We start from the raw sequence: 25683 nt of genomic DNA on the forward strand, positions 1-25683 counted from the left end.
TTGTGATGTCACTGGTGCCAAACTGTATCAGCCTTTGTCTTCCCCTCGGGTAACATCGGTGGCACGTAGAGAGGAGGCTGGTATGCATGAGTGACTGCTAGTCTTCCATAAACAGCCTTGTCCGGACTTGTGCATCGGAGGGTAACTTTCTAGGTGCAATCCCATGGTCATTCATAACTGAAGGAGGCCCTTACTCTTTATGAAATGCAACACTTGAGTATCTGAGCCAGAATCAGAAACCCATAAATAAACACCTGGAACCTGAAACTGGTTTTATGCATGTTTCCCTATTTGTCTCTAAGAAATTATAATGTTCAGACTACAACATTTTATCTTATTTTCTTTTCTCTATTTCTTTATCTCTTTCCAGTTGGAAATCATCGACCGTGACAAGAGCAGTATTTGTAAATCAATCAACGATCCTCACATGACCACATTTGATAATAAGTAAAATATCTTCTTGTGATTGTTTCAAATATATTTCATAAAGCATTAACTGTTTTTTTTGTTTTTTTGAAGCCTGGCGACCTGTTGGAGTAATCTCCACCAGGCCACCACGATTGGTTACTACCAGTGGCACACACTACTGTTTGGAATTGCATATTACTATTATATATATATATATATATATATGTGTGTGTGTGTGTGTGCAAATATATACACAGACATTGCTCTGAAGTATACATACTTATGTACTAATGTGACATACACATACACTACATAAGTGAAAGTTTATCAGCATGCTCACATCTAGGCACACACACACACACACCACACACACACACACACTTGCACACACACACACACACACACACACTTGCACACATGTTCACATCAATCAATTTGGATAACCACTAACCACAAAAACAGTTTTGACTTAGACAGAAGAATTTTGCTTTTTTGTTGGTGGGCAGTTTGAATTTTACAAAGAAAAAGGCTTAAATTTCAAAGAAATAACGTCCACTCATCCATTCACCCATCTGTCCATCTCCCCATCCCCCATCCATCCATCCATGCACACACCTGACAGCAGAGTCCTTTCATTGGTAGAGGCCCTCATTTACTAGCAGGGATTGTCATTTAGAATTTCCTGGATCTGCTCAGTAATTCTCTCAATATTTGTCCCCTAAGAATGCTTTTCTCTGGGCAGTAAGTTATATGTATCTACCAGAGGCTTGAAGCTTGTTCCAAACATGGAACATGAAAGTCTGTCGGTGTCCAACTGGTGATCTCTAAACCAGAGAAGTTGGCAGCTTGAACCATGAGCACAGAATGATGCCTCTTCAGTTACTGTCTTAGACCAGAATCTACCATGATGAGGGTGATGATATCTCTCAAAGAATGTTAACAAAATTAAAATTAAGCACATACTATACAGCAGAATGACAAATTGTCTCATTTTTATGCCCTACTTAGTACACCCTACATACATAGATCGGTAGCCACTACATACATTTTTTTCTATCCTTGTTTCTTTCTGTGTTCCTTTCTGTGGAAGAGCATAGGCTCGAAACGTTAAAGACTTTTTCAATTCCTGATCGTTATACTAATACATCTGTTTTTGTTTTCTACACCACTGTCTTCATCTTTTGTTTTTTTCGTGAACTCTCCCTACATACATACATACATACATACGTACATACATACATACATACATACATACATACATACATACATACATACATATATACATACATGAGCATGTCTAGATATGCAACTATATGCATGAGGATACATGCATAAAAGGAAACATACAAATCTGCATGCATACTTACATATATACATACACAATAGCTGCTTTCTCATATACGAGCAAAGTCATTGCTAGAAAGAATCACTGAAATGAGTAATTGACGATGCAGTGTGAGGCCATTCTATGACTCTTAAGTCCAGCCAAAGATTTGCACATTCTATTGCATAATGCACAACTGTGCTGGCTGGCAGAGGGAACAGGTGCCACAGTATAAATTCTTTTGACATGCCATATCAATCCTCCAACTTGAAGGCACAACTTTTCAAGCGTTGCACATGTTCTGTTGTGAACAATAGCCATATCACAATTTACCATACATACATACATACATACATACATACACACACATACATACAAACATACAAACAAACAAACAAACAAACAAACAAACAAACAAACACCATTGATGTTGAAATTCCAATGGATCTAAGTTAGGAACCAACACTTTCTCTATTGGCAAGAAATCTTGAACTAAAACTGAATAATGACATGCATGGCAACCTGTTAAAATGATAGCTGTAAAGAATGGCAATATTTGACTAGGGTGTTCAGAAAACTAACCTTTGAAAGCCATATCCCCACCACCTGAGAGTCACAGCTATTACAAAGGAGGTAATCATTTCATCATAATTCAAAGCAGGATAAGAAATCTGAAACTGAAATTCAATGAAAAGTAACATGGAATTTAATATCAATTTTTTTTCATTGTTTACTTAATAAGTTCTAAACATTTCAGTTACAGGTAATCATGTATAGTACTATTTCATTATTTTTAGAAATTTTCAGCAAATTACAGTTCATGACATATTAATTAAAATGAAAATAATTTCAGTCTAAAATAAATTCAAAGAATGTGGTGTTGTTTTTGTTTTTTATTTTCATTGAATGCTACAGGTATTTATTTTGCTTTTACTGAAAGATTATTCATATAATTTTCCAGACGCTACGACAACTTCAAACATGGTGAATTTGTTCTCTATCGCCACAAGCGTTTACCATATGCCGTAAGTTTATTCTTAATGTTGATTTATTTCACTCTTTAAAAATATTTGGTGAATATTATCTATAGGTGTAGGAGTGGCTGTGTGGTAAGTAGCTTGCATACGAACCACATGGTTCTAGGTTCAGTCCCACTGCATGGCACCTTGGGCTAGTGTCTTCTACTATAGCCTCAGGCTGACCAAAGCCTTGTGAGTGGATTTGGTAGATGGAAACTGAAAGAAGCCTGTCGTATATATGTGTGTATATATATATATATATATATATATATATATATATATATATATATATGTACGTGTGTGTGTATATGTTTGTGTGTCTGTGTTTGTCCCACCAATATTGCTTTCTGTCTACCAAATCCACTCACAAGGCTTTGGTCAGCCCGAGGCTATAGTAGAAGACACTTGCCCAAGGTGCCACGCAGTGGGACTGAACCCAGAACCATGTGGTTGATATGCAAGCTACTTACCACACAAATAGTAAAGCATAATAAAAGTGGGTAAGAAATGTCTTGCATGAGAAAACTGGACTAAGTTACGCATGTAAATTAAGAGCCGCTGCACACATCACCGAGGCATCGGTGATCTATTCTCTATACCAGAGAAACTAGTTGTTGTCTTCTTGTAGAATTGAAACTGAAAAGCAACTCGTTCTTTGTACCTGTCTGTCTGTCAGTCTGTCTGTTTATTAACTGTTCAATTGCTGAATGCTTTTTTTCATCTGTTACGCGCTTATAGGTACATGCGTTCTACAGAAGCTGTAATGGTCGTGCCTCCTGTAACTGTGCCATTGCAGTGAGATCAGGTGATGATGTCATACTGATTGACAGGTGTGGATCTTCAATGAAAATTAAGAAAACGACTCTGACCATTACACTCTTCCAGAATGGAGAACTTACACCAGGAACCAAGATTTACCGTCTTAATGGTGGGAAGAAATTTAAGGTATGGTTACACAAAGAATTTCCCTTTCTGTCACTGTCTCACTATATGTGCATGTGTGTGTGTATGTATGTGTATATATATATATATATATATATAAATGGCAGTGTGTTTGGATGTTTGTGTGAATTTGCAGTCTACATCCGTTAATGAATCCTGATGAAAGTTTTTATACATTTTAAACCAACATCCAGTTTCTTATTAAGCTCATTGAAGTTTGATAAAAATCTATAATTGGATGGCTAGGGTCCCTAGAAGGCCCTACATTTCTGGAAATTACTGGGTCAGGTAGTGTATATATATATATATATATATATATATTCATATGTATATATGTATATAATTAATAATATCAGGATAATGAAGATTTTAGAAATTCTTACTACCAGTGGCATAGCATAAAGAAAAATTAGTCAATAGACTGTATATTATTCATACAAAATACAGTGTATATCTAAAACACATTAAGAGGTATCCATTATAGGACTCCCTTACACTAGAAGGAACAGCTAAAGTTCAAACCACTAGATTAGGGATAAAATCACTGTATTTTATCTTTCTATATATAAACGGCAGTTTGTCTGTCTGTGTGTCTGTGTGTCTGTCAGGTTGTACCCTCACCCTGACCACGGCTTTCAACCGATTCTGATGAAACTTGACACACACATAGCCCAATGTCATAATTCAAAACTAACGCAGCAAAAATTTTGAAAAGTTTCCCCAGTTCTGAAAAAAATCGATAATGATTTCGACATGGGGTCGAGAATCTAAGCTTTTTATATGCAACACATTTTCTGTCTAGGGGACACAACTCGACCTTTTTATCGCCCAAAGGGACAGCTAGGAACATCGTATACACAGAAGTATTCGAGTGAAGAGAAGACATTGCAACCTACACATGCGCCTTCATTCCCTAGAGGGAAAGGACTAGATTGGGATTAGTCGTTGCCTACTAGGGGCTCTTACATACCCGGGCAACGCCGGGCTATGCTGCTAGTATATATATATATATAAATTCTTCCCATTAGAGGTATAGGAATATTTTTTAACTGGCCACAGCCTTAGGGCTGAAACATATAAAAGCATAAAAGAATAGCGTTGATTACAGAGTCTCATAAAGCATGGCATAGCCTAACGAAGCACACTGTAAACCATGTGCCACTAAGCTGTATGATTGAACCCACTTTCAATAAAATTGTGGAGCAAAGTTTCTAATCCCAAGTCTGAGCAAATTTGTGAAAATAAACCCCGCTTTTTTTTTTTTTTTTTTTGCCGTTTTTGATGAGTAGGTTGTTTTACCTATTGGTACTTCTGTGATTGTCGAAAAAAGTAAATCTGGCAGATCTAACTACATTAATGTCTGGGTACAAGCCTCACCTATTGATTACAAAAACACTGAAGGTAAGTGTAGTACTTTTACTCATATGTTTCCCTTATTCTTATTGCAGCATGGAAGGTGTTTATAAGCCATTTAAGAAACACACAAAAACCGTTAGATTCACTTCGACATTTAAATTTTAATTTGTCAAAATATTTTCATCGTTTTGAGACCGCGACCTGTTCACTGACAGCACGGAATTTTGTTAGCGAACTATTTTGTTGCACGAACCCTTAAAAATCTAACATGGACACTCAGTGGCCTTATGGGCCCCAAATGAGAATCACTGCTCTAAAATAACTTGAGACTTATGAAAGGAAAACTTTATATTACTCAAAATGTATGAAACAGAAAAGTTTGAAAATAAACATGGACATTTAGGACAAACATATGAAAATGCTTTGGGCAGACGAAGGGTTGATTTCATTTAACAGTATGATAATTTTAGCATAAGCTAATATTATTATTGATTTCACCTTGAAAACATAGCATTATTTGCTGAAAATCATAGCAATTAATTCATTATCATCATCATCATCATCATCCTTTAATGTCCATGTTCTATACTTGCATTGGTCAGATGGTTTGACAGAATCCAATGAGTTGAAGGACTGTATTGTGCTCCAATGTCTATTTTGGCATAGATTTCAAAAATTATTGTTGTTTTTCAAATTAACATGTACAATATATTCTTTTATTTTATTCCCTATTTCCATTCTGTATGGCAGGATTGTGTGGAAACTTCGACGGCATTAAAGATAATGACTATGTAACACCTGACTCTAAAGTTCTCTCAATCAAGTCAAAACAACCAAATAAATTCTCCGAAAGCTGGCGGTAATTAAAAACTTTTAATATGCTTTATTTGACTGTTAAGTTTCCTTTACTAATAACAATGGTAACTGATGAAGAAAGCTGAGATTTCTAACAAGTGAATCTATTTTTTTTTCGTCAGAGTCAGTAGATGCAGCATAGTAAAAGCATAAAGAAATTTGCTTCATATTCATACGGTCCAGGGTTTGATCTCAGCATATTGCCACTTGGTCATGGGTCTTTTACTATAGCTCTGGGTCAACCCAAGCTTCAGGAGTGAAACCAAGCAGTTAGACAGATCGTAGAAGAAATTCTAAAGTCTAGTCTTGTCACAGACTGCATCAGATTGATTCTGCTTGAGGATTATGTGTCGGAGGAATACTCAGCCGCTTATGAATTGCTTCAGTGAGCAGGAAGTAGTTCAGTGGATTGAACAAGTGAATATTCATTGTAGAAATTGATGAAGATCGTTTTCTGTTTGAACTGAGTTTGTTATTTATTAGGGTTTTGAAATTTCTTTAGCAAACAATATTATTTTTGCCATCCTTTAATAGGTAATTTAGCAAAACAATATTATTGCAAGGCGAATTTCTCATCAGTAACCGGCCTCAATAACTAACTTATAATTCAGAGACAAGAACGCGTGTCCCGCCATTATATGTTATAATTTTTCAAAATATATATATATATATATATAATGAGCTTTTTCCAGTTTCCATCTACCAAATACACTCACAAGAAGACACTTGCCCAAGGTGCCACATAGTGGGACTGAACCCATAACAATGTAACTAAGAAGCAGGCTTCTTACCACACAGCCATGCTTAATATAGTAAATATAGTAAAATCTGCAATGTTGTTTTTTCCAATGCTTACTTTGCCCTCAGTGAAGTGGTGCTGAAGTATTCAATGTTGTTTGGCTCAAAAGTTTGTTGAGTCACAAACTTTAAATTAGTCCAAATCAAATTGATCTTTAGCCCAATCGTTAATCAATCAATTGATTGATTAATTAGCTTTTGTCTTTCTTTTGTTTATCTTCAGAGTTTCAGCAAAGGATACTCTCTATAATGGTTTCTGTGGAATCGATGACGATGAAATGAAGCATCCAGTTTTCTGTGACTGCAAGAAAGAGAAATCATCATGCTTAGCAAATTTGAATCTTCAAACATGTGACAAACTCCGCAGCAAAAACAACAAAAAAGGATCAAAAGGTAATTCCAATTAATATTTTAAAAGTATTTATTTATTGAAACATCAAAAGCTTTTCTGGGTATTGATTGATGAACTCATGATATGAAGGTCCATTGAAACATAAAACAGGAATTTGGCTGCATCTTGCTGCAGGATTGGCAAAATCATTAAAGCATAGGACAAATTGTCTTGTGGTATTTGTTCCAGCTCTTTACATTCTGAGTTCAAATATTGCTGTGATTAACTTTGACTTTCATCCTTCCAATGTCAATAAACCAATGTACCAATCAAGTGGAAGCACTCCGTCGGTTACGACGACGAGGATTCCGGTTGATCCAACCAACAGAAGAGCCTGCTCATGAAATTAACGTGTAAGTGGCTGAGCACTCCACAGACACGTGTACCCTTAACGTAGTTCTTGGGGATATTCAGCGTGACACAGAGAGTGACAAGGCCGGCCCTTTGAAATACAGGTACAACAGAAACAGGAAGAAAGGGTGAGAGAAAGTTGTGGTGAAAGAGTACAGCAGGGATCACCACCATCCCCTGCCGGAGCCTCGTGGAGCTTTAGGTGTTTTTGCTCAATAAACACTCACAACGCCCGGTCTGGGAATCGAAACCGCGATCTTACAACCGCGAGTCCGCTGCCCTAACCACTGGGACATTGCGCCTCCACAACCAATCAAATACTGAGGTCTGTTCAATTGAATAGTTTAATCCTTCTTGGAAACATTGGTCTTGCTCCAAAAGTTTTGGCTAAAAAACAATTTTTGGAACAGGACATGAGATTCTGTATGCTACAGTTCACCTAGTTGTCAAAAACAGGTATAAGAACTTCAAAGAAACATGTTTGCCTTATCTAAAAATTCTGGCTTATCCCCATTACTGAGCCTTGTAGTTTAATACCCCTTTTAATTAAATTAACTTTCCCATGTATGGGAGGCCGTGGAAAGGTCTGTCTACTCAATAAACTGGTTTCATTAACCAACAATAAATTTCTTTTCCTGGTTTCATATTCCAATTGAAAGTCATTTGGAACTGAATAATTATATTAATTGAGTAGTTATACATTTTATGCTGCAGTCCCTTAAAGTTTGCAATATAGTTCATAGACCTTCAGAGTTGGTGCATGTGATCTGGGGACCACAGTCAACCAGAACACAAATGCCACTTGCACTTTTGTCAAATACACTCAACTTTCTGCCAAACCATTAAATAATTTCTTTTTTGTTTGTAATAATAATAATAATAATAATAATAATAATAATAATAATAATAACGATTCCAAATTTTTCCACAAGGGCAACAATTTTGGGAGGGGGGATGAGTCGATTACATTGACTCCAGTGTTCGACTAGTACTTATTTTACTGACTCTGAAAGGATGAAAGGCAAAGCTGACCTTGGTGGAATTTGAGTTCAGAATGTAAGACAGACCAAATTCCGCTTAGCATTTCATTTGGTGTGCTAACATTTCTGCCAGCTTACTTTCTAATAATAATAATCCTTTCTAAATATACTTTTCTACACTAGGCACAAGGCCCAAAATTTTTGGAGAGGGGCCCAGTCAATTAGATCGACCCCCAATACACAATTGGTACTTAATTTATTGACCCCCAACAAAATGAAAGGCAAAATCGACCTCAGCAGAATTTGGACTCAGAATGTAAAGAGAGATGAAATGCCACTAAGCATTTCACCTGGCATGCTAGTGTTTCTTATTTCTTTATTGCCCACAAGGGGCTATACATAGAGGGGACACACAAGGACAGACAAAGGTATTAAGTCGATTACTTCGACCCCAGTGCATAACTGGTACTTAATTTATTGACTCTGAAAGGATGAAAGACAAAGTCAACCTCGGCGGAATTTGAGCTCAGAACGTAACGGCAGACGAAATATTGCTAAACATTTCGCCCAGCATGCTAACGTTTCTGCCCACTTGCCACCCTATAGGCAGAAAGCCTGAAGTTTTGTGGGGAGGGGTTAGTTTATTCAATCGACCCCAGTACTTGACAGGTACTTATTTCATCAACCCTGAAAAGATGAAAGACAAAGTTCATCTAAGTGAGATCGCAATTGTTAGCACACCAGGTAAAATACTTAGTGGCATTCCATCTGTCTTTGCAGCCTGAGTTCAAATTCCTCTGAGATCAACTTCGCTTTTCATCCTTCCAGGGTCAATAAAATAGGTATGAGTTGAGGTCCTGGGTCAATGAAATCGATTTACTCCCTCCCCCAAAATTTCTGGCCTTGTGCCAAAATTTGAATGACAATGATATTAATAATTATAATAATAATGATGACAATGGTAATGTTTGTAGTCATTGTAATAATGGTAAACAATGGTGATGATGTTGATGATGATTGTGATATAATTTTAATTAATTACTTACGAATACATTCCCTTTTTAATCGTTATTCTGTAGTGAAAGATGTAACAGAAGTTGTCATGGAAACAATGATGGAAAGTCCACCCAAGAAATGCATTACAGGAAATGTGACCACCAATTTTGAATTCAATGCCACATTCATTCCACAAGTAAGTAGAATATTTGATATTTTTACTTAGATGTTTTTCGTTTTTTTTTTTATATACCTGCCTTTATTTTCTCATTTTATATCAAGACATATGTAAGTGCAGGCATGGCAGTTTGGCAAGAGGTGGCGAGCTGGCAGAAATGTTAGCACGCCATGCGAAATGCTTAGTGGTATTTCGTCTGCCGCTACGTTCTGAGTTCAAATTCCACTGAGATCGACTTAGCCTTTCATCCTTTCGGGGTCGATTAAATAAGTACCAGTTATGCACTGGGGTCAAAGTAATCTACTTAATCCCTTTGTCTGTCCTTGTTTGTCCCCTCTGTGTTTAGCCCCTTGTGGGTAATAAAGAAATAGGTATTTCGTCTGCTGCTACGTTCTGAGTTCAAATTCCACCTAGGTCAACTTAGCCTTTCATCCTTTCAGGGTCGATTAAATAAATACAAGTTATACACTGGAGTCAAAGTAATCGATTTAATCCCTTTGTCTGTCCTTGTTTGTCCCCTGTATGTTTAGCCCCTTGTAGGCAATAAAGAAATAAGAAGCTTGCTTCCCAACTACATGGTTTCACTTGCCCAAGTGTCCTCTACTATAACCTCGGGCTGACCAAAGCCTTGTGGGTGGATTTGGAAGACACAAAGGCTACTATATCTGGCCTTTGGTGCTCTAACACCTTGTCTGTCTGGCAGTCAAAATCCCAGAGGATTTTTGCCTTCCCCTTTTCGTCCATTACCTTTTCTGGTGTCTATTGGTACTATGCCCCCGTTGCCTCATATCCATACTTCCAGCATAGTAGCTAGAGAGGTTTGGGTCTACTTTGTGATGCCTGTACTTGTACCCTTTCTGCACAAGACTTTCACAAGCACTGACAATGTGAGCCATGCTTTGGAACCTCTTCCCAAACATCCTGCAGAGGTTCATTGCACTTGTGTGGTATATTTCCACATCGTTATTATTATTAAGGCAGTAAGCAGGCAGAATTGTTAGCAAGCTGGACAAAATACTTTGTGGCATTTCTTTCAGCTTTATGTTTAGTGTTCTAATTCCACTGACCTCAATGAAAGAAGCTCAAAGCAGTAACTGGAGAAAACAAAACATGATGGTCACAGGTGGAATGCTATTGACTAGAGATTTTACTGGGAAGCTAAGATTGCAACAATAATGATTAAAACATATAACTTAATTTTGTTTTTCTTATATTATCTCTTTCTTTATGGAAAATATAATCAAGGTTTTTCTGGAAAACACATCAATAATTTTTATTTTATTTTATTTTATTTTATTTCTTGCTATAGGAATTGAAGTGGCCAACTGAGTCTGGTATCACTGAAAAGATTGCAACCGAAAAATGCCAAGGTTTCATAAAAAATAAGGCCTCTACCAAGGCCTGCTTAGATGTACTTCCCAATTCTGATTTGGTAACAACTGTTGATTCCTGCGTCACTGATATACAGGTGAAGTTGCATAAATTCTGTTTAGATAATTTCATGACATTCCAATAAGCACATTCACACAGGCACAGATAGGCTCTCATACATACAGTCATGGAACCTAGGTCTGAAAATTAGAATTTTTACATTAGAGGCACAAAGCTATATTTAATTTGCTATAGATAGTATTACTTGGTCAAAAGTTTTGCAACATGGGTCTGAGAATTTTTTCTTATAGATATTGAACCATTGGATCAGTTATTAAGTATGTATATCTCTACATTGTACATATTTGAATCACATTGCACTTGGGCATAACAATTTTAATTTTTAAAAAAATGTTCCAAACTTTTGGCCTTGACTGTACATACACCCATGAACATACATATACAGGCATGTCAGTGACTACATGTTCATGTATATATGAAAACACATCACTTTCAGGTGGGCCGGTCCTGTATTCACTTCTTCAGCAAGTCACTTACTCCTCTCTCTCTCTCTCTCTCACTCTGTCATAGTTTCTTATTCATCCAGTCTATACCCTGCTCAGTTGAGAGGTCTATCTTACAGGTACTTTGTGTCCTCACCAGTGTTGGTGCCATGTAAAAAGCACCCACTACACTCTGTTAAGTGGTTGGTTGTTAGTAAAGGCATCGAGTTGTAGAAACAATGCTAAAGCAGGCATTGAACCTGGTGGAGCCCTCTGGCTCATTTGTTCATGTTGAACTATCCAACCCATGCCACCATGGGAAAAGGATGTTAAATGATGATGATGATGATATATATACAAGCACACATCATCATTTATCATTTATCATCCACTTTCCATGCTAGCATGGGTTGGACGATTTGACTGAGGACTGGCGAACCAGATGGCTGCACCAGGCTCCAATCTGATCTGGCAGAGTTTCTACAGCTGGATGACCCTCCTAACGCTGACTATGCTGAGAGTGAAGTGGGTGCTTTTACGTGCCACCAGCACAAGGGCCAGTCAGGCAGTACTGGCAATAGCCACGCTCAAATGGTGTTTTTTACATGCCATCTGTACAGTAGTCAGTACAGCGGCACTGGCAACGACCTCGCTCGAATGTTTTGCTCATGTGCCACCGACATAAGTGTCAATAAGGCGATGCACATATATTTATATTCATACATATGCACCTATTTATATTCATATATGTGTACTAACATATACACATATACAAACACACACGTTCATACATGCACACACACACACATACACATACACACACACACATACAAGCAGATGTGCTTATGCCTACACATTCAAGTTTGTAAACAGTCAGCTGTAGTGATAGTGCTTGTTGTTGTAGTTTTGTATTTCAAACCTATTTTACTCTAAATATTATATTCCAGATTATGGACAACTTTATGTGGGTTGATGAAGCTTTACAGAATTATCTTCAGTTATGCCTCATTGAAGTAGACACCAATATTGAACTGTGGAAAAACGATTCTTCAAATGGCACTGACAAATCCATAGCAGAAATAATTCAGGACAATATTTGTCCAAGTGAATGTAATGATCAAGGAAAATGTGTTGAAGGTAATTCATTAATTCTTTCTCTTCCCTCTAATTATCTAATGATTGGATTCATTAATTACCTGTATTTAACTATTTTACCATTTCTAAAATTTATTTCAGAATTTTAATAGAATTAATTTTGTCAATTTGACCAATTTTAGCACAAGTTCTTGGTGCATGGCTCAGTGGTTTGAGCAACAGGCTCACAGTCATGAGGTAGTGAGTTCAGTTTCTCAACCAGGCTGTGTGTTGTTCTTGAGTAAGACATTTTATTTCATGTTACTGCTGTTCATTCGGTTGTAGAAATGAGTTGCAACATCACTGGTGCCAAGCTGTATTGCCCTTTACCTTTCTCTTGGATAACATCAGTGGCACGAAGAAGGGAGGCATGGAGTGTATGGGTGACTGTTTGTCTCTATAAACAAATTTGTCTGGACTTGTTTACATCTTTGTTTACAGATACATAAAGCAAGCATAAAGTGACACACCATAAACACAAACAGACACAACATAAAGAGGCAACATAAAGATACCCTCACATAAACAGAGCGTGGGAAAGAGAGAGAAACATGGCCTAAACATGGGTGCACAACATACAGACACAGCATAAACATAGAGGCATGACATAGGGACACTGCATAAACATGGAGGAGCAACATAGACACAGCATAAACATGGGTGGCACAACATAGACACAGCATAAACATGGGTGGCACAACATAGACACAGCATAAACATGGGTGGCACAACATAGACACAGCATAAACATGGGTGGCACAACATAGACACAGCATAAACATGGGTGGCACAACATAGATACAGCATAAACATGGGTGGCACAACATAACACAGCATAAACATGGGTGGCAAACATAGACACAGCATAAACATGGGTGGCACAACATAGACACAGCATAAACATGGGTGGCACAACATAAACACAGCATAAACATGGGTGGCACACACATAGACACAGCATAAACATGGGTGGCACAACATAGACACAGCATAAACATGGGTTGGCACAATAACACATAGACACAGCATAAAACATGGGTGGCACAACATAGACACAGCATAAACATGGGTGGCACAAATAGACACAGCATAAACATGGGTGGTGGCACAACATAGACACAGCATAAACATGGGTGGCACAACATAGACACAGCAAAACATGGGTGGCACAACATAGACACAGCATAAACATGGGTGGCACAACATAGACACAGCATAAACATGGGTGGCACAACATAAACACAGCATAAACATGGGTGGCACAACATAGACACAGCATAAACATGGGTGGCACAACATAGACACAGCATAAACATGGGTGGCACAACATAGACACAGCATAAACATGGGTGGCACAACATAGACACAGCATAAACATGGGTGGCACAACATAGACACAGCATAAACATGGGTGGCACAACATAGACACAGCAATAAACATGGGTGGCACACATAGACACAGCATAAACATGGGTGGCACAACATAGACACAGCATAAACATGGGTGGCACAACATAAACACAGCATAAACATGGGTGGCACAACATAGACACAGCATAAACATGGGTGGCACAACATAGACACAGCATAAACATGGGTGGCACAACATAGACACAGCATAAACATGGGTGGCACAACACAAGGACAACATAAACATGGAGGCACAACATAGAGACACGGTTACTGAAATTGAATTCCACTCTTAAGTTGTCTTTGGTCAGCTAAAGTCTATGGCAGAAAGCAGCTAGCCAAGTTGAGAACAAACTGGGAAACCATGTGGTTGCAAAGCGAACATCTTTATTATTTTTTGTATAGGACTTAAAAGTAACTGTAAAGAAATCAAAATTTTTTATTCTTCAGGTATCTGTGTATGTGATGGCCAATTTGAGGGTGTTGACTGTTCTATAAGCAAAATCAAAGGACCTACAGTATCTGAGTTGAAAAAGAAATTTTGTGACACAAAAATATATAAATGTGACAAAGCAATTGTCTTTGGAGAGAACTTCTTAGACAGTTCCAGTTTAACTTGTCATTTGAAAATTCAAAATGTAAGTATTTCATAATGACTTAAATTTTTCCTAATTTCTTAAATTTTTCATTTTTGCCATCTAAACATATTGGCCTTAAAATTCCAAACGATATTTGATTTGTAATGACTTTCACTGTGAAGGACTTATTAAAAATCTTGTTTTCTAAATTATATATATATTGCCATGTTGTACCGCTGAACTCTACACAGTTTTTCTCTCTGTGTTTTTTTTTCATTACCTCTCCTTTTTTTTGTTTTAAATCCTTTCTGTCAAAGAGCATAGGCTTTCCTACACCTGTATTTGTCTTTTATTTCCTGTAAATTTGAGCTATATATATATATACACACACACACACACACATATATATATAGGCACAGGAGTGGCTGTGTGGTAAGTGGCTTGCTTACCAACCACATGGTTCTGAGTTCAGTCCCACTGTGTGGCACCTTGGGCAAGTGTCTTCTACTATAGCCTCAGGTCGACCAAAGCCTTGTGAGTGAATTTGGTAGACGGAAACTGAAAGAAGCCCGTTGTGTATATATATATATATATATATATATATATATATAGAGAGAGAGAGAGAGAGACTGAGAGAGAGAGAGAGAAGAGAGAGAGAGAGAGAGAGAGAGAGAGAGAGAGAGAGTGGTTGTATACTGTCAACTTAATGTGACAGTTTCGTAAAGGGAATAACACCACTGTTATTTAGCCCTAGGACTGATGATGAGCAAGACTCAGCAACATGCATGTCCTCCTCTTCTATTTATGATTAATTTGTGAAAAAATAAATAAATGGCTATATATTATTGTAGATATCATATAGAAGAAATTGTACTGTTTGTGTCACTGTATTGATTTAAAACTCCCACAGGACTCTTGAAGGTCCTTTTCTCAAAAGAGAATATATCATTTCTGATTGAGTGCTTTTGTTTTGTAGACTGATTCACAAGTTCAAGGCCTGTACATAACAAGCGAACAAGTACAATGTCCCATACAGAATGAAGGTAGATACGAGATTTCAATAAGCAACAATGGAGTTCTGAAGAGTACTGAAACTGTGGTCTTTACAAAGTATGATTCAACATGCCAAATATGTACAGAAAATTCCTGTTCCCAGAAGGTAAATATCTGCTGAAGTAACTTCTCACTTTCTCTGTTAACAATGGAACCCTTACGAGGTTGCTCTATCTGCTGGAAATACTTTTGTAAAAGAGTCCATGCAGTGCCATGTAAAAACACCCATGTGGTGCCATGTAAAAACAACCAGCATACTTTGTAAAAAGGATTGGCATTAGGAAGGGCATCCAGCCATAGAAACCATGCCAAATCAGACTGGAGTATGGTGAAGCCCCCAGCTTGCCAGCTTTAGTCACACCATCCAACCCATACTAGCATGGACAACAGATGTTAAATGGTGATGATGATAATTTCTATGGAGGATTTCTTCCATTTATGCAACACCATTTTAAAATAAGTCATCTCATCTAACCCTCTGGCAATTCTGCTGATCCCTGGACTGGTTCTTTATTTACCAACTCCAAAACAATGAAAAACAAAGTTGATTGCTGTGCTATTTGAACTTAGGATCCAATGAGCCTACAGGTTATTTAATCTAATGCTTAAAGAACCTTACCAATTTGTCCCCTTTAAAACCCCTTAGAAAAGATCTCATTGATTAAACACACCATCTGATAGGGACATTTTGTTTTGTTTTGGGGTTTTTTTTTTGCATGACTTAGCCAACAGAAGAGCAACACTCAGGACTATTTTGAGGGCCAGATTAGTGGCATGAAGGGGGAAATAAATGATTCAAATACTTGCAGCTGACTAAACTCCACTAAAAACATTCAAGGATCAGGTGGCAGTGTTAAATTAAAGGACAGATTAGGCCTCCCATCCAAGAATAGATACAGTTCCTCTGAGAAACTTCCACAGTTTCAGTGAATGAAATTACCTATAAGACTTTGGTTGCTCCAACGGTTTTATAGAAGGTGTTACATGATGGAATTGAACCTGCGACCTTATAGCAGTAAGGCAAGCTTCTAATTCAAATAGACAAACTCATGAAGTCTGGCCCAAACACATCTGCTGCAGGCATAAAACCATCCATGGTTTCATGAAGAAAGATATGAATTTTGTAGACATTATTTTTCATTGTTGTTTGGCCTGGAGGGAAGGACAATGCTTGTTACATTTTATAGGGCCTTTGAGACTAGTGGGAGGGATAAAGTTATTCGCAAACCAGAAACCCAACACTTGGCCCAAATGCTTGCGACAGTGGACTCTGCTAAAGACACCCAAGATGCCAGGTGACTGTTGAATTATGTGACAGATTAGTCCATCACTCAATTTCCTTTCTGTTCTTGTTGATCCACAGCTGGATAGATTATCAGCATGACATTGCCAATTTATCTCTCATGGTTGTAAGGCTTGCCTCTCCATGCCAGCTAATTGAATGTAAAACAGACTGCTTCCATTACTGTATGATTCACTCTGACCATCAGCAACTTGGTAGAATTTGAACTCAGACCTCAAAAATCCTATTTTTCCAATGCTCTAAAAATTCTGTTACTCTACCACCCTGAACTAATATTTATCAGCTATGGCAAAAATTGACATCTGCAGAGTTTGAACTCAAAGTATATAGCTTACACTGTAAAGTATTCCATTCCATCAATTTACTCTGCTAGTTTGCCATTTTAAAGCTCAGATATTGAATTCAAATACCACTAAGGCAGGGTTCAGAGCTTCAGATGCAAAACAACTGTCAGTCATAAGTACAAGTAATATACTGGTTGCAATTCATTAAATTTCTCTTATACAAATCTTTAACTTTCTCTCAGTGTCAGAAATATTTTTAAGTTGTAGCATTTTCTTTAAGCTCTTTACATTCTGAGTTCAAATCCCACTAAAGTTAGTGTTGCTTTTATCCTTCTGGGTATCAGTCAAGTACAGAGTTGATTGATGGTGTCAGTTAACTCCTTCTTCTTAAAATGAGCAGCCTTGAGTCTAAATCAGAAACAACTTAGAATAACAGGGATAAGATGACACAATAAACCAGAAATAATTGGTTTCAAATTTTGGTACAAGGCCAGCAGTTTTAGGGGAGAAGGCAAGTCGATTCCAATGAACCTAGTGCTCTGCGAGTACTTATTTTCTCAACCCCAAAAGGTATGAAAGGCAAAAACCAACCTCAGCAGAATTTGAACTCAGAATGTAATGCCAAATGAAATACTGCCAAGCATTTTGGCCATTGTGCTAATGATTCTGCCAGCTCGAAAATTGAATTTTTGTCATATATTTTTTTTTTTTTTCAGAGTAATGTTTGCAAGGTTGATGGAAATTGCCTTGGAGAATTTTACTTTAATGTGAAAAATTTTATGGAAGTTTGTATACCATCAAATTCCTCTAATGCATGGTCAACATTCGATGGTTAGTTTGATTTTTTATATATTAATTTTGAGTGTATGTATGATGAACAGCTGACATTTTGATATTACAAGATAATATGTGAAAATGATTACAATAATAATTCTTTCTAAAGGAGGCACAAGGCCTCAAATTTGTGGGGTGGGGACTAGTCAATTATATCGACCCCAGTGTTTCACTGGTACTTAATTTATCAACCCCGAAAGGATGAAATTCAAAGTCAACCTTGGCAGAATTTGACCCAAGGTTCTGTTAGAAAGACACTTGGCCATGGTGCCAAGCTGTAAGAATGAACTTGAAACCATGTGGTTAAAGAGTAAACTTCATTGCCACATGATCATGCATGTTCCCTACTGTTAATTAAATGAGTAAAATTTAATTGAATTCAGTGATTAAATATTTTTGTTTATTTCATTCTTTCTTTTCCTGTTTCTTTCTAGTCCGGCAAATGCAACTAATTGTTCTAATTTTCTTGCGAATTGAGAATAACCTCTTGATCACAACAACTGCTAACTTTTCGGTGTTTGGCAACCCTGGCTTGGTCGAAGGACCAAGGAAAGGCAAATACATTAACTTAAAGCAAGATGGACAATATCTTCAGCTATCTAGTACCCCGACTTGTTTGCAAGACCCCAGCCTGTGTCCGTATGGTCTATCAGTTTCATTTGATTTGAAAATCACTGATATGAAGAGAAGCTTTACAATTCTCTCAACAAGTTCTGAAACTGCCTTAGGACAAGGTGTCAAGGTAAACGCATTATATTTCCCATTCTTTTTGTTGTTGTTGTTGATGTTGTTTTCCTTGGCTATACTACACACATAGCAGTCGTTTCACATACCAAGAAAACATTACCACAGTCTACACCCCCCCACTACCACCACCACCACAACTCCCTCTAACCATGAACAATACAAATCAAACCTCAAACTTCACTAAAAATGCTATGTCCTACTGCTCAGAAGTATAGTATGGTTTACCTGTGCAGGTGTGGCAGGGGCAGTTAGTTTTGTTTATTATTACTGCCTTTTACCTCTTTCTTGTTTCAGTTATTGGACTGTGGCCAAGCTGGGGCTCTTATTTGAAGTGTTTTAGCAGAAGGAATCAACCATCAACCCACCCCCAGCACTTATTTTGTTTAAGCTTCGTACTCATTCTATTGGTCCCTTTTATCAAACTGCTAAGTTATAGGAACATAAACAAACAAACACAATGGAGGACAAAGACATGTACACCCCCCCCCCCACACACACACATATTTGCATACACACGTGCACACACACACACACACACACACACACACACACACACATTCATTCACACGCATGCACACACACACAGGAATGGATCTCAACCTGAAGCAAAGGGTTGAAAGCAATGAACATGTTTCAGACTTATCAAATCTCCTCAAGAAAGCATTTGCTTCTAAATTGACAGACTTGTGAATTGATCAGTATGTTTTGGATGAGATAGAATGTTGTGATTTTGATTATGATTATCAACAACAAGGCAGAGAGGGAAAATATCTCAGTGGACCGTTCAGTACACCAAATCTAAATATGGCAGATATTCCTAAATCAAACAGAATGGCATGAAAATCTTTGATTATACAAAATTGTTCCTACAAATCAGTAGACAAAGTTTTTAGACATTTCTAGGTACCCCTTAGAAGTGTTTAGAATCTAAAAAAGGAAGAAACTGCAATATCATCAATAAAGTGGAATATTCAGAAAATAAAAATAATGTATAAGGGAAAATTAATTTCAGTTCAGATCTGTCTTTACTCTTTTACTTGTTTCAGTCATTTGACTGTGGCCATGCTGGAGCACCGCGTTTAGTTGAGCAAATTGACCCCAGGACTTATTCTTTGTAAGCCTAGTACTTATTCTATTGGTCTCTTTTGCCGAACCGCTAAGTTACAGGGATGTAAATACACCAGCATCGGTTGTCAAGTGATATTGGGGGGACAAACACAGACACTCAAATCACACATATACATATACATACATACGACGGGCTTCTTTCAGTTTCCGTCTACCAAATCCACTCACAAGGCTTTGGTCGGCCCGAGGCTATAGTAGAAGACACTTGCCCAAGGTGCCACGCAGTGGGACTGAACCCAGAACCATATGGTTGGTAAGCAACCTACTTACCACACAGCCACTCTTACGCCTATCTCTCTCTTTATTTTTTTTTTATAAATAAATCAATTTATGATGAGTTACTAGTGCAACATTTTTAATAAAAACCTGTTGACATTCACTATTTTTATGGTCCCTTTCCTCTACTTTTTACAGATTTTCTACTCTGATTACAAACTTTATGTCAGCATTGTCAAAGGTAAAAAACACTGGACAGTCTTCACTTCGGTGAAAAACGAGAAAAAATTTTTCTATGCGGGATTTTCTTGGAACGAGCAATTTGGTCTGTCAATTTACGTCAATGGTGCGAAGGCAGCTGAGACAGTGAAATTCACTGAACAAGAAACGGCAGCTCCAAGTTCCACCCACATATTCATTGGAACAACATTTGAGAAAAAAGTTTTTGGTCGTTTCATAAGCGGAGCATGGACAATTGTTACTGCTGTAAAACAAGTGAGAGAATATCAAAACTTGGATACTGGTAAGAATTCTTTCAGCAACATTTTTGAAAATTTTAGATTAAGAAGCTGACAACAAACGTTCTATTTTTGCGAATGAAAATCTAAAACAAAATCCTTCCTCTATTAATAGATGCACCTTAGCATATACAATGACTATCAACAAACAAACAAACAAACGACAGCCATAGCAAACAACAAATAAACACCACCACCACCACCACTGCTACTACCTTATCTTTTATTCTATTTTTTCTCTGGATTCCTCTTTTTCTCTCTCTTTTTTTTTTTTAATAAATAAATGTTAATTCCCTTCATAACTGAAGCCAACACAGACCTTTTTACTCTCAAACATTGATGTTCTGCCCAAGCAAAAAGAATTACTTTTATAAATAAAGGAAGAATACAATGTAATATGAAAAGTTTTCAAACAATAGTAAATCTCAGAGCGAGTTATAAACAGTAGCAGCAACACTTCGTGATGTATATTTGCCATTAAATATGGCTAACCCCTAAGGGTGGATGCTACTGTAGTTTGTAGCCCCAGGAGGACACCTCCTCCAGCTGGCTATAGACACACTTTCTGTGCCCTATCAGTATTTGTGAAGGGAAGCCATCCTTCCCGTCTTCAACTTATGATACACACGGACTCGAGTTTCAGGGTATTGACCCGTCATCGGTGTGTGACAATGACAGTTGTCGATGAGAATTAGGTTCCCTTCACAAATACATATACTTTTTCCAGTATCGATTGACACTGATATTGAAAAAGTGTAATCAAACAATGATAAATCTCAGAGCGAGTTATAAACAGTAACAGCAACACATCGGGACGTATATTTGCCATTTGAATATGGCTAACCCCTAAGGGTGGATGCTACTGTAGTTTGTAGCCCCAGGAGGACACCTCCTCCAGCTGGCTATAGACACACTTTCTGTGCCCTAGAAATCAATTAATATTGTTTTAATGTTAATATATTTTTTTTTAGCGGCACCTGAACTTGAAACTAAACCAGAGATCAGCTTTGAATATAATAATGACACAGAAAGCAAAAGCCTGAATGCTTTGTGTCAGTTTAAACCACTGAACAGAAATGATGTCAGTTATATCCTACTGTGGAAGCTCGATGCTAAGGAAATCATTGAAGTACGCCTTCAGAGTAATGTAAACAAACATCAACTGCCTGAAGACATGATTCCACGGTTCCAGTTTGGCAGCAAGGTAAGGAAACTAATCTTATCATCATCATCATCATTTTCATGTAACATCCATTTTAGATCCTAGCATGGGTTGGACTGTTGGACAGCCGACCAATGCTTTGTGAGTGGATTTGGTAGACAGAAACTGAAAGAAGCCTGTCGTATATATATGTATATATATGTATGTGTGTGTGTGCGTGTTTGTGTTTGTCCCCCTAGCATTGCTTGACAACCAATGCTGGTGTGTGTTTATGTCCCCGTCACTTAGCGGTTCGGCAAAAGAGACTGATAGAATAAGTACTGGGCTTACAAAGAATAAGTCCCGGGGTCGATTTGCTTGACTAAAGGCAGTGCTCCATTTTGGTATTGTCTCTATGGCTGGATGCCCTTCCTAATGCCATTCACTTTATAGAGTATATTGGGTGCTTTTATGGGGCATCAGCACCCATCAGCCTGCAAGATTAGGAATTCTCAGCTGGAGAGGGATGCAGGGGACATGCTTGTATGCAAGGACAACCACAAGTTTACTTAAAGTAATTAAGACTGGCCTAATTTTCAAAAGCTTAAGCATCTGAGAAACATCGTTAAAGGGATTGTATTTTCTCAGCTCTTATGTTTAAAGATGAAATGTAAAGTAAATGTAAATATTTGAAACTGGTCTCACCTCTCATATTAACAAATCTGTCATGCCTCAAGTCCTGGGACTCATGCAGTGAGTTGCCCAGTCTCCATGGTGTATGAGTGGTCGAGATCACAACGTCCCTCCTGGGTGCGATGCCAGTCCATTGCAGGATTATTCATTTACATCAGAATGGACTGGGACAAAGTGTAATGAAGTGTTTTGGCTCAAGAACACAACGCATCACTCAGTCTGGGAAGAGAAACCATAATCTTGCCCCTGTGAGTGCAACACCCAAACCACAAGGCCGTGCAGCTTCACTTCTTCTTCTAAAGATGGAGTTTAGTTGGGAATGTGGAGTGAAGTTCTGATGTGGATCTTGAATTAGGGAATAATGTCATTACTATTAGATTCTTTGTTGAAATAAAGAACTATACAAATATCTATGACTGGAGAGTGAATAATCAATGATTGCCCAGTGACCCCTCTATTTTCATTCATGAATATCACATGTTCTGTTCAACTTCATCATTTTTCTTGATTGTGTTAACATCCATACCCAGTTCATGAAGAAAGGGTGGACAATGAATTTGTTACATGGTTTAACCTTGCCTTAACATGACTTTAGCTGAGTCTGTTGCTACCATTCAGATCATGGCACTGGTTTCTTTTGTCTTCTCTCTCTCTCTCTCTCTCTCTCTCTCTCTTGTTATTCAACTTTAAGTCATCACCTGTTTAAATCAGCACCAGGTGTCTGTAATACCTAAATATTCTCCCTTTTTAACTATTTCTAATCAAGTCGTGATTTTCTCACCCATTTTTTTTTCTATACTGATATAGATTTGACACAATATTTTGATGCAGTATTCTATGGCTGGATGCTTTTCCTGTTGCAAACCTTACTTCTTTCCAATTAAAATATTTGTGTCTTTGCTGTATCCCCTGGTGAACTGTTCAATGGCCAGGCATGTTTTCACTACAGCCACACACAATGACACTGCTGCCATTGTTTTATGCTAAAGCATGTAAAGTGTGTCAGCACAAAAGGGAAGTTGAAGGACACAAACGGACAGTTGTGAGCAGTGGTTCTCAACTGGGTTCCAACAAGGCCCCCGAGGGTCCCTATAAGATTTTTAGGTGTCTGCACAACAAAAGAATAAATTGGAGATCTGCAATAGTATTTTAAAGGAACCTGAAAAAAATTTGCTTCAGATGTTTGTGTTGGTATATATTACAAGAAACAGCTAGTTTTGTTTCCCCCTAACATTTTACGTAGCTCAACCTACACTACCGTCAGAAATTAATTAGCACCCTTGATTTGCTCTTCACTCAAGGTATGTGCTGTCACCTAGTGGCCATATCTCGAACTATTGCTTTGTTGCGAGTTCACTGTTGCGCAGAACGATGACGTAACTTTGTTTGCAGAGCAGTTTGAGAGTCTACAGCCTTATGATGTTGACATAGCAGTGCAACAACTTGGAGTGCGGATGCAGACAAATCTTCCTTTGTTTAATAGATATAGGTAGCGCCTTGCAAGGACCGAAATCACACCATACTAAGTTTTCTCATCGCGTAAGACGTTTTGAACAGCTCATAAGGTTAATTGATTTAACCTATTTAATGTAGAAATTTGAGAAGTGCTAATTAATTTCTGACGCAAGTGTATACAGGTTAAAATGTGAACGACAAAATAGGAATTTTGAAAGAAGTTTTAATAAAACTAGTTTTTAAACATAAAAAGCACCATCCGTTTGTGGCCGTTTGCCAGCTCTGTCTGGCACCTGTGCAGATGGCTCGTAAAAAGCACCCACTACACTCACGGAGTGGTTGGCGTTAGGAAGGGCATCCAGCCATAGAAACACTGCCAGATCTGACTGGGCCTGATGAAGCCTTCCAGCTTCACAGACCCCAGTTGAACCGTCCAACCCATGCTAGCATGGAAAACGGACGCTAATCGATGATGATGATGATGATGATGATGAATGGCTATAGGGGTCTACCAGAATAAAATGGTAATCAAAGGAGTACAGAGATAAAAAAAATGGTTGAGATCCTCTGGTCATACACACACAGTTTCCATTTATCAGCTTCGTGCACATGACATTGCTTCATGTAAAAGAATAGCAGAATGGTTCTTGTATAATGTGGCATTGCTTTATGTAAGGGAACAGCAAAAAGACACTTGTTCACAGTTCCATGCAGCATGAATGAACCCAAAACCACAAGCTTGCAAAGCAAACACTTTAACCACAAACTAATATCTGCACTAATCTACTTGTAATTAAGTCGTTAACCTAATCATAAATTGTTTTTTACAGTTAATTTGTCAAGTGTCTACATGTCTGTCTAACATGTGTGATGTGACGGGCAGTAAATGGATAGACAGTATACCAATTGTACCACAGATTTATGTAAGTAGATCTTTGCAGTTGTTTTTAGTTTTTAGTATACAATCGTTCCAAGGAACTTTGCTTTTCATCATTTCAAAACCAAAAAAGTATCACTCCAATACTGGGATCATCTCTTTCTCATTGGAAGATATTAGCTTGTTCAGACCTGGATGAACCCTAACCCTAAAACCACACAATATATCATGACTGTATCCCAGTGGCCCCATCAAGAGTAGAGGGCCTGTGATGAGGGTCTGCCTTGTTTACTCATTGTTCTCCTTATTTTTCGATCTGTTACAGCTAAAAACCAAAACACTTACAATCAGAGAAGGCCAAGGAGCAGCTGATATTCAAGTTCAAATAGACTTCCCTCCACGCTTGTTGTGTGAACCAAAAGACAGGAAAGAGTTCTGCCAGTTAAATATACACCCAGTTCTACCGGAAGTGAAGGCTGACATCAAATGTCCCCAAACTAACCATCATGTGAGTCAGGCAGTGTTTGGCTGGAAAGGAATGCTTTCTGACAAGCAGAAATTCTGTCAGTACCATGTGGACATGACGCTGTCATATTCCGTCATCACGATCCCCGTCAGTGCAAGCCTTGATGCCTTAATTGATAAGAAGCAACAAAGGAAAATCGAAGTGTTTGCAGACATTATGATTGATGAAATATCCGACTCGGTTAAATCACTTGGCAAAGTTGATGTAAGTAAATTCTTCTTCTTCTTCTTCTTCTTCTTCTTCTTCTTCTTCTCCTCCTCCTCTTCCTCCTTCTCCTCCTTCTTCTTCTCCTCTTCCTCCTCCTCTTCCTCCTT

At 37.9% G+C, this 25683-nt stretch overlaps 1 protein-coding gene across 1 annotated transcript in view; it reads left to right on the forward strand.

Annotated features, from left to right (window-relative positions):
- The window catches only part of LOC115223143, a 142835-nt gene that overhangs the window by 11433 nt on the left and 105719 nt on the right, over nt 1-25683 (forward strand). Inside the window, exons 9-25 of the mRNA XM_029793566.2 lie at nt 371-447; nt 2694-2757; nt 3490-3696; nt 4983-5094; nt 5800-5908; nt 6926-7095; nt 9504-9616; nt 10908-11066; nt 12420-12609; nt 14467-14654; nt 15571-15753; nt 17951-18065; nt 18503-18810; nt 20358-20682; nt 21649-21881; nt 24797-24889; nt 25169-25573. Of these exons, the coding sequence (XP_029649426.2) occupies nt 371-447; nt 2694-2757; nt 3490-3696; nt 4983-5094; nt 5800-5908; nt 6926-7095; nt 9504-9616; nt 10908-11066; nt 12420-12609; nt 14467-14654; nt 15571-15753; nt 17951-18065; nt 18503-18810; nt 20358-20682; nt 21649-21881; nt 24797-24889; nt 25169-25573 (3051 nt within the window). The remainder of the gene's footprint in view (nt 1-370; nt 448-2693; nt 2758-3489; nt 3697-4982; nt 5095-5799; nt 5909-6925; nt 7096-9503; nt 9617-10907; nt 11067-12419; nt 12610-14466; nt 14655-15570; nt 15754-17950; nt 18066-18502; nt 18811-20357; nt 20683-21648; nt 21882-24796; nt 24890-25168; nt 25574-25683) is intronic.

The sequence above is a fragment of the Octopus sinensis genome, linkage group LG22 (assembly GCF_006345805.1).
Source record: "Octopus sinensis linkage group LG22, ASM634580v1, whole genome shotgun sequence".
NCBI lineage: Eukaryota > Metazoa > Mollusca > Cephalopoda > Octopoda > Octopodidae > Octopus > Octopus sinensis.